The sequence below is a fragment of the Bombina bombina genome, chromosome 2 (genome assembly GCF_027579735.1).
Source record: "Bombina bombina isolate aBomBom1 chromosome 2, aBomBom1.pri, whole genome shotgun sequence".
NCBI lineage: Eukaryota > Metazoa > Chordata > Amphibia > Anura > Bombinatoridae > Bombina > Bombina bombina.
This window is the reverse complement of record NC_069500.1, coordinates 1,167,058,090-1,167,072,483: the sequence shown is the minus strand read 5'-3', so window position 1 is coordinate 1,167,072,483 and position 14,394 is coordinate 1,167,058,090. Positions and strand designations below refer to the sequence as shown.

The 14,394-nt window shown below is 44.0% G+C and overlaps 1 protein-coding gene across 1 annotated transcript in view; it reads right to left on the bottom strand.

Annotated features, from left to right (window-relative positions):
• Positions 1-14,394, bottom strand: part of NEIL3 (nei like DNA glycosylase 3) — a 328,972-nt gene that overhangs the window by 74,785 nt on the left and 239,793 nt on the right. Inside the window, exon 9 of the mRNA XM_053703856.1 lies at positions 1,506-1,680. Coding sequence (XP_053559831.1) covers positions 1,506-1,680 — 175 coding nt within the window. The remainder of the gene's footprint in view (positions 1-1,505; positions 1,681-14,394) is intronic.

The following is a 14,394-nucleotide window of genomic DNA, read 5'->3' as shown; positions in this document are numbered from 1 at the left end:
CTCGATGTTAGTGGGGCCTAAAAGAAACACACCAAAGTGTTTCTAAACTAGCCATGTGGGTTAATAACCCTTAAATAAGTCACAATGACCCCTTAAAGTCCCTCAAAAACGGTTGTTTTCAATAAAAAAACGTTTTTCCCATAAGTGCCACCAGTAACAAATAAGCCCTTTATGCAAGCTGGGATTCTCTATTAAGTGTCTGAATACAGCTTACCCTTCCCTCATCGGGATATTGTCAGCCTTTTCTAGAATTATCACAGTCTGTCTAGAAAAAAATTGACTGAACATACCTCAATGCAGCTTAGCATGCAAACCGTTCCCCCAACTGAAGTTTTCCTGTACTCCTCAGCCTCTGTGGGAACAGCAGTGGATCTTAGTTACAAAGTGCTAAGATCATCATCCTCCTTGCAGAAATCTTCATCCCTTTTCTGCCAGAGAGTGAATAGTACACACCGGTACCATTTAAAAAACTTTTGCTTGAGAAAATAAAAACTAACATTTTTGTCCTAGCAGTTAAGCAGGCAAAGAGAATGACTGGGGGTGGAGCTATATAGACAGCTCTGCTGTGGGTGCTCTCTTTGCCACTTCCTGTTAGGAAGGAGAATATCCCACAAGTATGGATGAATCCGTGGACTCGATACATCTTGCAAGAGAAAGCAGGCATTTTGTTTAATAAAAACTTACCTCTCTCCTCTTCACAGCCGGAGCAGCTTCTCCCGCCCGCAGATCCTCTCTTCACACGTCAGCAATGACTAATCTGACTTCACCAATCACGGCTTTCCCCCCAGGGGAATCATTGCCTGAGGCCATGCCGTGATTGGAGGAATTAGTCATTGCTGACGTGTGAAGAGAGGCTCTGCGGGCGGGAGAAGCTGCTCTGGCTGTGAAGAGGAGAGAGGTAAGTTTTTAAACAAAATGGCTGCTTTGTAAATGTTGATGAATGAAAGTGCCCCTGTTTTTAATAGTATTTTTAAAAAACGGGCTTTCATTCATCAAAGTTTACCTTCACTTTAATTACTAACTAAATATTGGAAAACAAAAAGAAAATGACATTCCAGGTAAAAACTTTTAGCCATTTTTGGATATATCTATAAACTACAGTTATTTTATGACACGTAAATGATATGCATAAAAACAAAACAATATCAACAGTTTTTTTTATGGAAGTCATCCATACAAATAATAATAAAGGGAGCGCAAAGGTGTAAAAGCAATTTCAGCACAAGGATGAATTGTCTCAGCAGTGAATATAATTTTCATATACTATTCTATTCTATAACCAGTCTGAGAACCCCTCTCACAGAAGTTTAGGAGCACCTTCATTCTTCACCTACCTCTTGCTGAGGCAAAAACAAGAATAGTTACCAGTAAAGTGCAAGGGGTTTTATAGAGCTCTTGGGAATCTTTGCTTTCTTCTAGTGGCCAGGAAGAGTAATTTCCAGGAGTAACTGACTGGACTCACCACCCGTATGAAAGAAATTAATAGAAAACGAATGGTTACTTACTTCAAAAAACTCGCAACGACTTTCTCTGGGTAGAGAGCAAACATAAAACTGTCTCCCTTTGTTTTCTCCATCCTTCTTCACAACCTGTAGTGTACATGCACGTTTGTGTTTGGTGCAGAGAGGATTGTTCATATCTGAAGTAGATGCAACTCCAACCTTGTTATCATTAGACGAACTGTAATGAAAAGCTGAAAGTGGTCACTGTGTAATAAAACAAATAGTCAAAAATAAAACTAGAGTAGAAAGGATCTGATGTGTACATTTATAGTAAACTACAAAGAAAAAAAAAAGTTTGAAAAATAAAATTGTAAATAATAAAAAAAAAACAACATAATTTATGTAAGAACTTACCTGATAAATTAATTTCTTTCATATTGGCAAGAGTCCATGAGCTAGTGACGTATGGGATATACAATCCTACCAGGAGGGGCAAAGTTTCCAAAACCTCAAAATGCCTATAAATACACCCCTCACCACACCCACAATTCAGTTTAATAAATAGCCAAGTAGTGGGGTAAAAAAATTAAGAAGTAAAAAAGCATACAAAAAGAGGAACTGAAAATAAAATTGTGCTTTTATACAAAAATCATAAATACCAAAATAAGGGTAAGCCTCATGGACTCTTGCCAATATGAAAGAAAGAATTTATCAGGTAAGTTCTTACATAAATTATGTTTTTGTGATTGTAAACATACCGCCATTCCTCCACCCGTATCTCCGACTAAGTTTTTCAGATCAATGACTAATCCGGCTTCCTCCAATCGTTGCATGCCCCATCTGGTGTCTAGCTTGTGGGGCACGCAACAATTGGAGGAAGCCGGATTTGCCATCGGCCTGCAAATCGAAGTTGGAGATGCGGGCGGAGGAACGGCGGTATGTTTACAATCACAAAAATATAATTTATGTAAGAACTTACCTGATAAATTCATTTCTTTCATATTGGCAAGAGTCCATGAGTGTCAGCGTTTTTTCCCTGTTGTGTTTGCCATGTGCTGCTGGCAGCCATTTTACTCCTCTCTTCCTGACTTGGTGCATTGTGGGGGATGCTGCTCATTGCCTGCACTTCCTTTTATGGCCAGACTGGTGTGCATCATCCATGTGAGACAGGATGCAGTCTCAGAATTGTGATGTCATCACTTATTATTTAAAGGGCCTCTGTTCAGTATGCTTTGCCTTTGCGTTGTCTCAGACCTGTTTGTGAGAGTTCCTGTGTATTACCTGGCTGCCTGACGTCCTTCCAGGTTCCTGATCCCTGGATTGTTCCTGACTCTGCTGTTTTCCTAATTCCGTCTCGTCTGACTATTCGCTTTGGCTTCTGACTCGGCTCGTCTGACTACCAGCTCTGGTTTTGACTCCTGGCGTGCTATTTGACTTGTGGACTTTTTATTATTTTTTGCTATTAATAAAGGTGTGATTATTTTTGCACTTCTCGTCTCAGTCTGATTCCTGGCACCCTGACATTACGCAAAGGACATGAATCCTGATGGTGCTAATAATCCACCTTTACCTGCCATAATTTCCAGGATGGATGAACAGGATCACCGCTTGGATCAATTTGCACTAGCCCTGCAAACCCTGCTGACTCGCACTGCACATTTGGACCAAAGCGTCCCGCAAGTTATGGCTGCTCCTGTTTCCGCTGCTGCACCTATGCCTACCAGGAGCATATCCGGTTCTGCACCTCTACCTCAGCGATATGGAGGCGATCCCATTCAGTGCAGAGGGTTTTTGAACCAGGTGGGCATTTACTTTGAGATGTTACCTCAGGCGTTTCCCTCTGACAGAGCTAAGGTGGGATTTCTCATCTCGTTACTCTCTGACACAGCTCGTGCCTGGGATAATCCCTTGTGGGAGACTAATAAACCTGTGATTTCAAATTACCCTGAATTTGTGGCCTCCTTTCGAAGGGTATTTGATGTTCCGGCTCGCTCCTCCTCTGCTGCTAAACGACTCATGTCCATTCAGCAAGGTACAAGATCTGTTGCTCAGTATGCTATTGAGTTCCGTATGCTTGCCGCAGAGGTAGGTTGGAACAATGAAGCCCTTGTTGCCGCCTTCTTTCATGGGCTTTCTGATGCGATCAAAGACGAAGTTGCTGCCAGAGATTTACCAGAGGATCTCGAGGCATTGGTGTCTTTTTTGATCCTAATTGACATCAGACTCCGAGAGAGGCCCTCTTTCAAGGAGCACTTGCGGAAGCCTCCTGTTCCATTGTCTCCTACGTGTGCGTTCCCACCCATGCCTTCCTCTCCTCCCATGCCTCCTGGTCCCGAGTCACCAGGTACTGCTGAGCCGATGCAGCTGGGATTCACGCGTCTCTCTGCGGCGGAGAGGGCCTTTAGGAGGAGGGAGGGGCTTTGCCTCTATTGTGGTTTACAGGGCCACCTTTTGAAGTCTTGTCCTACACGGCCGGGAAACACTAACACCTAAGGTCCTGTCGGGGGCAGACCTTGGGAAGTTTATCCTCATCCCTGGAACCGCTTAAGGAGAAACCTTTGGTCACGGTTGTCCTTTCCTGGGTGGACTCCTCCATAGTCACTCTTGTAGACTCCGGTGCTGCGGGCTATTTCTTTGACAGTGCTTTTGTATCAAAGCACTCCATTCCTGTTTTGCCTCGGTCCGTTCCGCTTGCTATTGAGGCCATTGATGGCAGGCCCCTTCAGCCCGTTAAACACAAAACTGCTCCGTTGTCCATGGCTGTTGGGGCTCTCCATTTTGAAACCCTCCAGTTCCAGGTGATAAACTCTCCGCATTTTCCGGTTCTGGGTTATCCCTGGCTCAAAAAGCACAATCCCAGTCTCAACTGGCGCAGGTCCGAAATTTTGTCGTTGTCCCCGCAATGTATTTCCACTTGTCTTCGGAAACCAGTTAAAGTCTTGTGCACTTCTTCTGTATCTCAATTGCCAGAGGAGTACCGAGAGTTCCTAGACGTGTTTGACAAGGTGCGTGCCGGTACATTGCCTCCTCACCGGTCTTACGATTGTGCCATAGACCTGCAACCCGGAGCCATTCCTCCTCGGGGCCGGGTGTACCCTCTCTGTCTGTTGTAGAGAATTGTGCTATGGAGGAGTATGTTGCCGATGCTCTTTCGCAGGGGGATCATCCGCAAATCCTGCTCTCCTGCAGGGGCTGGCTTCTTCTTTGTGAAGAAAAAGGGTGGCGAGTTAATCGTCTTACCATTAAGAATGCTTACCCTATTCCGCTTATTTTGGAACTCTTTGACCGCCTCAAGGGAGCTAAGGTCTTTACTAAACTTGATTTGAGAGGAGCGTACAATCTCATTAGGATTAAGGAGGGCCACGAATGGAAAACAGCATTTAACACCAGGAGCGGACATTATGAGTATCTTGTAATGCCCTTTGGCCTATGTAATGATCCTGCTGTTTTTCAGGAAATTATTAATGATGTCCTACGAGATATGTTGCAACAGTGTGTTGTGGTGTACTTAGACGACATCCTCATACACTCACCCACACTTGAGGCTCATCGTTCTGATGTTACACGGGTTCTTCAGAGACGTGAGAACAACCTGTTTTGTAAACTCGAGAAATGTGAGTTCCATCAGACTCAAGTAACCTTCCTAGGTTATGTTATCTCCGTTGCAGGGTTCTCCATGGATCCTGACAAGTTATCTGCAGTGGCCTCGCCCAGTTGGTCTCCGGTCTATTCAACGTTTTTTGGGGTTCGCCAATTACTATAGAAAGTTTATTAAAACCTTTTCTTCCTTGGTCAAACCTATCACAGACATGACCCGTAAAGAGAATGATACACTCCATTGGTCACCTACTGCCATTAAGGCCTTTGATAGTCTTAAGACTGCCTTTGCTGCCGCTCCAGTTCTGGCTCATCCTAACCCTGTCCTGCCTGTCGTTCTTGAGGTCGATACGTCTGAGACTGCAGTAGGTGCCCTCTTGTCTCAACGTCCTACGCCTGACGGTTCCTTGCATCCGTGTTGTTTCTTCTCTAGGAAATTGTCTCCAGCAGAGTGCAATTATGAAATTGGCGACAGGGAATTACTGGCTATAATTTTGGCACTTAAGGAATGGAGGCATCTTCTCGAGGGTACTAGCGTGCCAGTGCTCATTCTTACTGACCACAAGAATTTAACTTATCTATCTGAAGCAAAACGTTTGTCGCCCCGACAGGCCAGATGGGCGCTATTTTTGTCTCGGTTTAATTATGTGGTCTCCTACCTGCCTGGTAGTAAGAATGTTAGGGCTGATGCCCTCTCTCGACAATTTTCGCCTCTGTCCAAGGAGGAGTCTGTACCTACTCCTGTTATACCTCCTGACCATATTTTGGCTACTATACGTACTAATTTGACTTCTCCCTTGGGGGAGGAGATCCTGGCTGCACAAACCAATTCACCTCCTGAGAAACCTAGTGGTAAGTGTTTTGTTCCTGAGAATCTTCGAACTAAACTTTTGCACACTTACCACTATCCTAAAGCCGCAGGTCACACAGGTAAGAACCAAATGATTTGGTCTGTCACTCGACAATTCTGGTGGCCAGGTCTTCGTTCTGATGTTGCTGCGTATGTTGCCTCCTGCTCAGTTTGTGCACAGAATAAGACTCCTCAACGTCTTCCTGTGGGTCTTCTTCAATCTATTGCTAATGGTGAGCGTCCTTGGACACAAATTTCCATGGACTTCATTGTCGAGCTCCCTGTTTCCAATGGCAATACTGTTATCCTTATGGTGGTTGACCATTTTTCTAAAATGTCACATTGCATTCCCTTGATGAAGCTGCCTACCGCTCAGGAGCTTGCTTCAATTTTTGCCCGGGAGGTCTTCCGTTTACATGGGTTACCCAAGGAGATAGTGTCGGACCGGGGTAGCCAGTTTGTCTCCAGATTTTGGCGTTCCTTTTGTGCTCAAATGGGGATCCAGCTTTCCTTCTCCTCGGCATATCACCCTCAATCCAATGGGGCTGCGGAACGGTCTAATCAAGCTCTGGAACAGTTCCTCCGCTGCTATGTCTCAGATCACCACAATAATTGGTCTGAACCGTTACCATGGGCAGAGTTTGCTCGTAATAGTGCTATTAATGCTTCCTCCAAGTTATCCCCGTTCATGGCGAATTATGGGTTTCAACCATCCTTGTTGCCCGATTCATTCATGTCTCAGGGTATTCCGGCTTTGGAGGAGCATCTCCGGCAACTCCGTTCCACGTGGGTGCAGATTCAGGATTGCCTTCATCGTTCTATGCAGCTCCAAAAGTTCCAGGCTGATCGTAGGCGTCTGCCCGCATCTTCCTACCAGGTTGGTGAGAGAGTTTGGCTGTCCTCCCGCAACTTGAACCTTCGTGTGCCTTCCAATAACTTGGCTCCCTGTTATGTTGGTCCTTTTCGAATACGCCGACGAGTTAATCCTGTGGCCTACGCTCTTGACCTTCCTCCTGCTATGCGCATCTCCAATGTTTTTCATGTCTCCCTCTTGAAACCATTGGTTTGTAATCGGTTTACCACTGTGTTGCCTCGTCCCCGTCCTATCTTTGTTGACAACCATGTGGAGTATGAGGTCAGCAGCATTATTGACTCTCGTATGTCCAGGGGCCGTGTACAGTATTTGGTTCACTGGAGGGGCTACGGTCCGGAGGAGCGTTCTTGGGTTCTCTCCTCTGATGTTCATGCTCCCGCCCTCCTCCGTGCCTTCCATGCCCGTTTCCCCGATAAGCCTTTTGTCCTCCCGCGGGGGAGGGGTCGTTGAGGGGAGGGTACTGTCAGGGTTTTTCCGTTGTGTTTGCCATGTGCTGCTGGCAGCCATTTTACTCACCTCTCTTCCTGACTTGGTGCATTGTGGGGGATGCTGCTCATTGCCTGCACTTCCTTTTATGGCCAGACTGGTGTGCATCATCCATGTGAGACAGGATGCAGTCTCAGAATTGTGATGTCATCACTTATTATTTAAAGGGCCTCTGTTCAGTATGCTTTGCCTTTGCGTTGTCTCAGACCTGTTTGTGAGAGTTCCTGTGTATTACCTGGCTGCCCGACGTCCTTCCTGGTTCTAGATCCCTGGCTTGTTCCTGACTCTGCTGTTTTCCTGATTCCGGCTCGTCTGACTATTCGCTTTGGCTCCTGACTCAGCTCGTCTGACTACCAGCTCTGGTTTTGACTCCTGGCTTGTTATTTGACTTGTGGACTTTTTATTATTTTTTGCTATTAATGAAGGTGTGATTATTTTTGCACTTCTCGTCTCAGTCTGATTCCTGGCACCCTGACAATGAGCTAGTGACGTATGGGATATACAATCCTACCAGGAGGGGCAAAGTTTCCTAAACCTCAAAATGTCTATAAATACACCCCTCACCACACCCACAATTCAGTTTACTGAATAGCCAAGTAGTGGGGTGATAAAATAAGGGAGTAGAAAAGCATACATACAGAGGAACTGGAAATATAATTGTGCTTTTATAAAAAAATCATAATTACCATAAAAAGGGTGGGCCTCATGGACTCTTGCCAATATGAAAGAAAATAATCAGGTAAGTTCTTACATAAATTATGTTTTCTTTCATGTAATTGGCAAGAGTCCATGAGCTAGTGACGTATGGGATAGAAATACCCAAGATGCGGAAGTCCACAGAAGAGTCACTAGAGAGGGAGGGATAAAATAACAGCCATTTCCACTGAGAAATTAAATCCACACAATAATTAATTTTTTCTTAAAAAAAAATTAAACCAAAAGCAGTAGAATCAAACTGAGACATCTGCCTGAAGAACTTTTTTTTACCAAAGACTGCTTCAGAAGAATCAAATACATCAAAATGGTAAAAACAGTTAAAGTATGCAAAGACGACCAAATTACGGATTTGCAAATCTGATCAACCTAAGCCTCATTCTAAAAAATGCGACTGAACTTAGTAGAATGAGCTGTAAAACTCTGAGGCAGAGCCTGCCCTGCCTCCAAATAAGCCTTGAAAAACAAAAGCTTTAATCAGGATGCAAAAGAAATGGCAGAGTCTTTCTAATTTTGTTTGGAACCAGAAAAACAGGAAATAGACTAGAAGTCTTCTGAAATCCTAGTAACCTCGATATAGAATTATAAAGATCCTACCACATCCAAAGAATGTAAAGAACTCTCAAATAATTCTTTAGGATTAGGACACAAAGAAGGAACAACATATTCTCTACTAATGTTGTACAAATTCACAACCTTAGGAAAAAAAGAAGTCTACCAAACAACTTATCTACAGTAGATGAAAAAATTCAGATAAGGAGACACACAAAAGAGAGCTGATAAATCAGAAACTCTTGTAGCAGAGATATAGTCAAAAGAAACCACACTTTCCAAGAAAGTAGATAATCTTCAAACCAAATAAGACTCCAAAAAGGAGAAATTAATAAATGAACAGGCTTGATACCAACCAAAGCCTGAACAAAACAGCGAATATCAGGAAGTTCAAATTTGCAGACAAACTTATCCAAACCATCCTGAAAAACTGTAAAATCCAAGGAATTCTAAAAGAACACCAAGAGAATTTATGAAAAGATAACTATACAATATAGGTTTTCCAAACCTGATAATACATGTTCCTTGACACAGACTTATAAGCCTGCAACATAGCGATAAAAACAGAATCAGAGAAACCTCTACGACTCAACACTAATCAATTTCCATACCCCCAAATTAGTAATTTGAGATCCTGATGGAAAAAATAGCCCCCAAAACAAGAGGGCTGGCCAAAGAAAAGCAGCCAATGATGGCAACTGGACATCCGAACAGGATCCACATACCAAACCTGTGAGGCCATGCTGAAGCTATCAGAAACACATGACACTGTTCCAATATGATCTTGAAAATCAACTTTGGAAGAAAAAAACAAAGGCGGAAAGATGTAGTTAGGTTGAAAAACCAAGACACTGCTAATGCATCCACCATCTACACCTTAGGATCCCTGTACCTGAAAAGGTACCTGAGAAATTGAGAACACACATCTGTATAGAGACACCACTCTCCCAGATGTAAAGACTGACGACTGAGATAATCCACCTCTCAAATATCTAAAATCGTAGAAAATAGACAGGAGATGAATTCCATCTAAGAACATATTCAAGATACGTCTTAATTGCTAAGAAACTACAAGTCCCTATCGTTGATGGACATATACCACAGTTGTGATATTGAATGTCTGGGGAGAAAAAAGAAAATTTATGCTTACCTGATAAATTTATTTCTTTTTTGACACGATGAGTCCATGGATCATCTTAATTACTAATGGGATATTCACATCCTGGTCAGCAGGAGGCGGCAAAAAGCACCACAGCAAAGCTGTTAAATAGCTCCTGCCTTCCCTCCCACTCCAGTCATTCGACCGAAGTTAAGGAAAGGAAAGAAAAACCAAGGTGCAGAGGTATCTGAAGTTTATAATAATCAACAACCTGTCTACAAGAACAGGGCGGGCCGTGGATTCATCGTTTTAAAAAAGAAATACATTTATCAGGTAAGCATAAATTTTCTTTTTTAAGACACGGTGAGTCCACGGATCATCTTAATTACAAATGGGATCCAATACCCAAGCTAGAGTACACAGATGATACGGGAGGGACAAGACAGGGAACCTAAACAGAAGGCACCACTGCTTGAAGAACTTTTCTCCCAAAAGCTGCCTCAGCCGAGGCAAAAGTGTCAAATTTGTAAAACTTTGAAAAAGTGTGAAGAGAGGACCAAGTAGCAGCCTTGTAAATTTGTTCCATAGAAGCTTCATTTTTGAATGCCCATGAGGAAGCAACAGCTCTCGTGGAATGAGCCGTAACCCTCTCGGGAGGCTGCTGTCCAGCAGTCTCATATGCAAGACATATGATATTCTTCAGCCAAAGAGAAAGAGAAGTAGCAGTAGCTTTCTGTCCATTACGTTTTCCTGAGAAAACCACAGAGAATTAGACTGACGAAAATCCTTAGTCGCCTGCAGGTAAAACTTTAAAGCACGGACCATGTCCAAATTGTGCAGAAGACGTTCCTTCTGAGCCAAAGAAGGAACAACAATCTCCTGATTAATGTTCTGATCAGAAACAACCTTCAGAAGAAAACCTAATCTAGTACATAACACTACCTTATCTGAATGGAAAATAAGGTAAGGAGATTCGTACTGTAATGCTGAGAGCTCTGAAACTCTACGAGCTGAAGAAATGGCAACAAGAAATAAAACTTTCCAAGATAACTTAATATCTAAGGAATGCATAGGCTCAAACGGAGCCCCCTAAAGGACTCTGAGAAGTAAATTAAGACTCCAAGGAGGAGTAACTGGTTTAAATACAGGCCTGATTCTGACCAAGGCCTGACAAAAGGACTGTACATCTGGAACATCCGCCAGACGTTTGTGTAACAAAACAGATAAAGCTGAGATCTGACCCTTTAGGGAACTTGTCGATAAACTTTTCTCCAAACCCTCTTCGAGAAAAGACAAAATTCTAGAAATCTTAACTCTACTCCATGAGTAACCCTTGGATTCACACCAAAAAAGATTTATGGCAAACTTTATGGTAAATTTTCCTAGTTACAGGCTTACGGGCCTGAATCATGGTCTCTATGACCGGCTCAGAAAACCCCCGCTTGGATAAGATTAAGCGTTCAATCCCCAAGCAGTCAACTTCAGAGAAACTAAATTTGGATGAAGGAAGGGTCCCTGAATGAGAAGGCCCTTCCTCAACGGGAGTGTCCAAGGTGGCAGAGACGTCTTCACGAGATCCGCATACCAAATCCTGGGAGGCCAGGCCGGTGCTATGAGGATCACCGAAGCTCTCTGTTTGATTCGAGCAATTACCCGAGGAAGAAGTGCAAACGGAGGAAATAGGTATGCTAGCTTGAAGGTCCAAGGAACCGCCAGAGCATCTATCAGAGCCGCCTGGGGGTCTCTGGACCTCGATCCGTATCTCGGGAGCTTGGCATTCTGACGAGATGACATTAGATCCAATTCTGGCTGGCCCCACTTGAGAATCAGGTCGGAAAACACTTCCGGATGGAGCTCCCACTCCCCCGGATGAAAGGTCTGCCTGCTCAGGAAGTCCGCCTCCCAGTTGTCCACCCCTGGGATGTGGATCGTTGATAGACAGCAAAAATGGGCCTCCGCCCACTTATTATCTTGGCTATCTCCGTCATCGCCAAGGAACTCCTCGTACCTCCCTGATGACTGATGTAAGCTACAGAAGTTATGTTGTCCAAATGGAACCTGATAAACTGGACTGTGGCTAACTGAGGCCAGGCCAGAAGAGCATTGTAGATCGCTCTCAGTTCTAGAATGTTTATAGGAAGAATAGACTCTGGCTGAGTCCAAATTCTCTGAGTCTTTAGGGAGCCCCATACTGCTCCCCAACCCAGAAGGCTGGCGTCTGTTGTAACAATCGCCCAAGCTGGTCTGCGAAAGCATGTTCCTTGGGAGAGATGATCCAGAGACAACCACCATAGAAGAGAATCCCTTGTCTCCTGATCCAGATATATTCGAGGAGACAAGTCCGCATAATCTCTGTTTCATTGTCTGAGCATGCTTAAAGGCAGAGGTCTGAGGTGGAACCGAGCAAACGGGATGATGTACATTGCCGCTACCATCAGCCCGATTACCTCCATACACTGAGCCACTGACGGCCGGGGAGTAGACTGAAGGACTAGGCAAGTATCGACAATCTTTGACTTCCTGACTTCTGTCAGAAAAATCTTTATAGACAGAGTCTAATTATGGTTCCCAAGAAAGTTACTCTTGTGTTCGGAACCAAGGAACTTTTTTCCAAATTTATTTTCCATCTGTGAGTTCTCAGGAAAGATAACACTGTGTCGGTGTGAAATCCTGCTTGTTGAAAGGTTGGCGTCTGAACCAGAATGTCGTCTAGATAAGGCTCCACCCTGATGCACCGTGACCGAAGCACCGCCAAAACAGACCCCAGAACCTTTGTGAAAATTCTGTGAGCAGTGGCCAGGCCGAAAGGAAGAGCCACGAACTGAAAGTGTTTGTCCTGGAAGGCAAACCTTAGGAACCTTTGATGGTCCCTGTGAATAGGAACATGTAGGTACGCGTCCTTTAAATCCACTGTTGTCATGAATTGACCCTCCTGGATTAAGGGAAGAATTTAACGAATAGTTTCCATCATGAAGGATGGAACCCTTAGGAATTTGTTTAGGCTCTTGAGGTCTAAAATCGGTCTGAAGGTTCCCTCCTTTTTGGGAACCACGAACAGATTGGAATTAAACCCCAGACCCTGTTCCTGAACTGGAATTGGAACAATCACTCCCAGGACGGAGGGGTCTCTTACACAATGTAAGAACGCCTCTCTCTTTATCTGGTCTGCAGATAATCTTGAAAGTAGAAATCTGCCTCTGGGAGGAAAGCTTTTGAACTCCAGCCTGTATCCCTGGGACACAATCTCTATTGCCCAGGGATCCTGAACATCCTGAACCCAAACCTGAGCAAAAAAAGAAAGTCTGCCCCCTAGAAGATCCGGTCCCGGATCGGGGGCATGCCCTTCATGCTGTCTTGGATTCGACAGCAGGCTCCTTGAACTGCTTTCCCTTAGTTCAAGACTGGTTGGATCTCCATGCAGGCTTAGATTGTTCCTGCTTAGAGGAGGAAGAGGAAGAAATTCCTTTGAAGTATCGAAATGAACGAAAATTACTCTGTCGTCCTTTCTGCTTGTTTCTCTTATCTTGAGGAAGAATATGACCCTTACCTCCCGTGATATCAGAGATAATCTCCGTTAGGGCCAGGTCCAAACAAGGTTTTCCCCTTGTAAGGAATAGCCAGAAGCTTAGACATCCGCAGACCAAGGTGTCAACCATAAAGCTCTGCAGGCAAGAATAGAGAAATCTGAAATCTTAGCTCCCAGCTTAATAATTTGATGGGAAGCATCCATAATAAAGGCATTAGCAAGCTTCAGAGCCTTTATCCTGTCCTGGATCTCTTCTAAGGAAGTCTCAGAACTGAGAGACTCAGACAATTCATCAAACCAATAAGCCGCCACGCTAGTGACGGTGGCAATGCACGTAGCAGGTTGCCATTGCAAACCCTGGTGAACATAAATCTTCTTATCCATAGGGTCCTTGAAAGCACAACTATCCTCTATGGGAATAGTAGTTCTCTTGGCTAAGGTGGAAACGGCTCCTGCCACCTTAAGAACCGTTTGCCAAGCCTCCTTAACAGAGTCAGCTATGAGAAACATCTTTTTTAAAATAGGAGATGGAGAAAAAGGAATACCTGGTCTCTCCCATTCCTTAGTAATAATCTCCGAAGCTCTCTTTGGAACTAAAAATACGTCTGAGTAAGAAGGAACCTCAAAGAATATGTCTAATTTACTAGACTTCTCAGGAACAACCACAACTGTGGAGTCACAATCATCCAAAGTAACTAAAACCTCCCTAAGCAACAGGTGGAGGTGTTCTAGTTTAAACCTAAAGGTTACAACCTCCGAATCTGTCAGAAGCAAAGCTTTTTCTGAATCTGAGATTTCCCCCTCAGATACTGCAGCAGTACCCTCCTCTTCATGTCCTTGGGAGGGTACCTCCGAAATTGCATCAATTGCATCAGAACTTACTGAATGCCTGGTTTTCCTTTTACGCTTTCCTTGCAACATTGGAAAAGCAAACACATCAAAAACTGCAGAAGACATGAGGGAAGTAATGTCTTGTAAAGTAACCCCTGAAGGAGTTATAGTGGAAATGCAGGGCACTGCTTGAGAGGGCAGTAAACCTTGGGACGCTTGAGGAGAAAACTGTGGCCTACATTGATCATTGACAGACTCCTGAACAGCATCCTCTTTAGTAAATGATGGTTCAGCAAAAAGTCTGTCCCTATAGCTTAAAGTCCCCTCAATACATGAGGAACAAAAAGGGATTGGTGGTTCCACATTGGCATTAAAGCATAAAGAACAAGTGACAGCTTGCAAAGACTCTTGGTCCATCTTAAC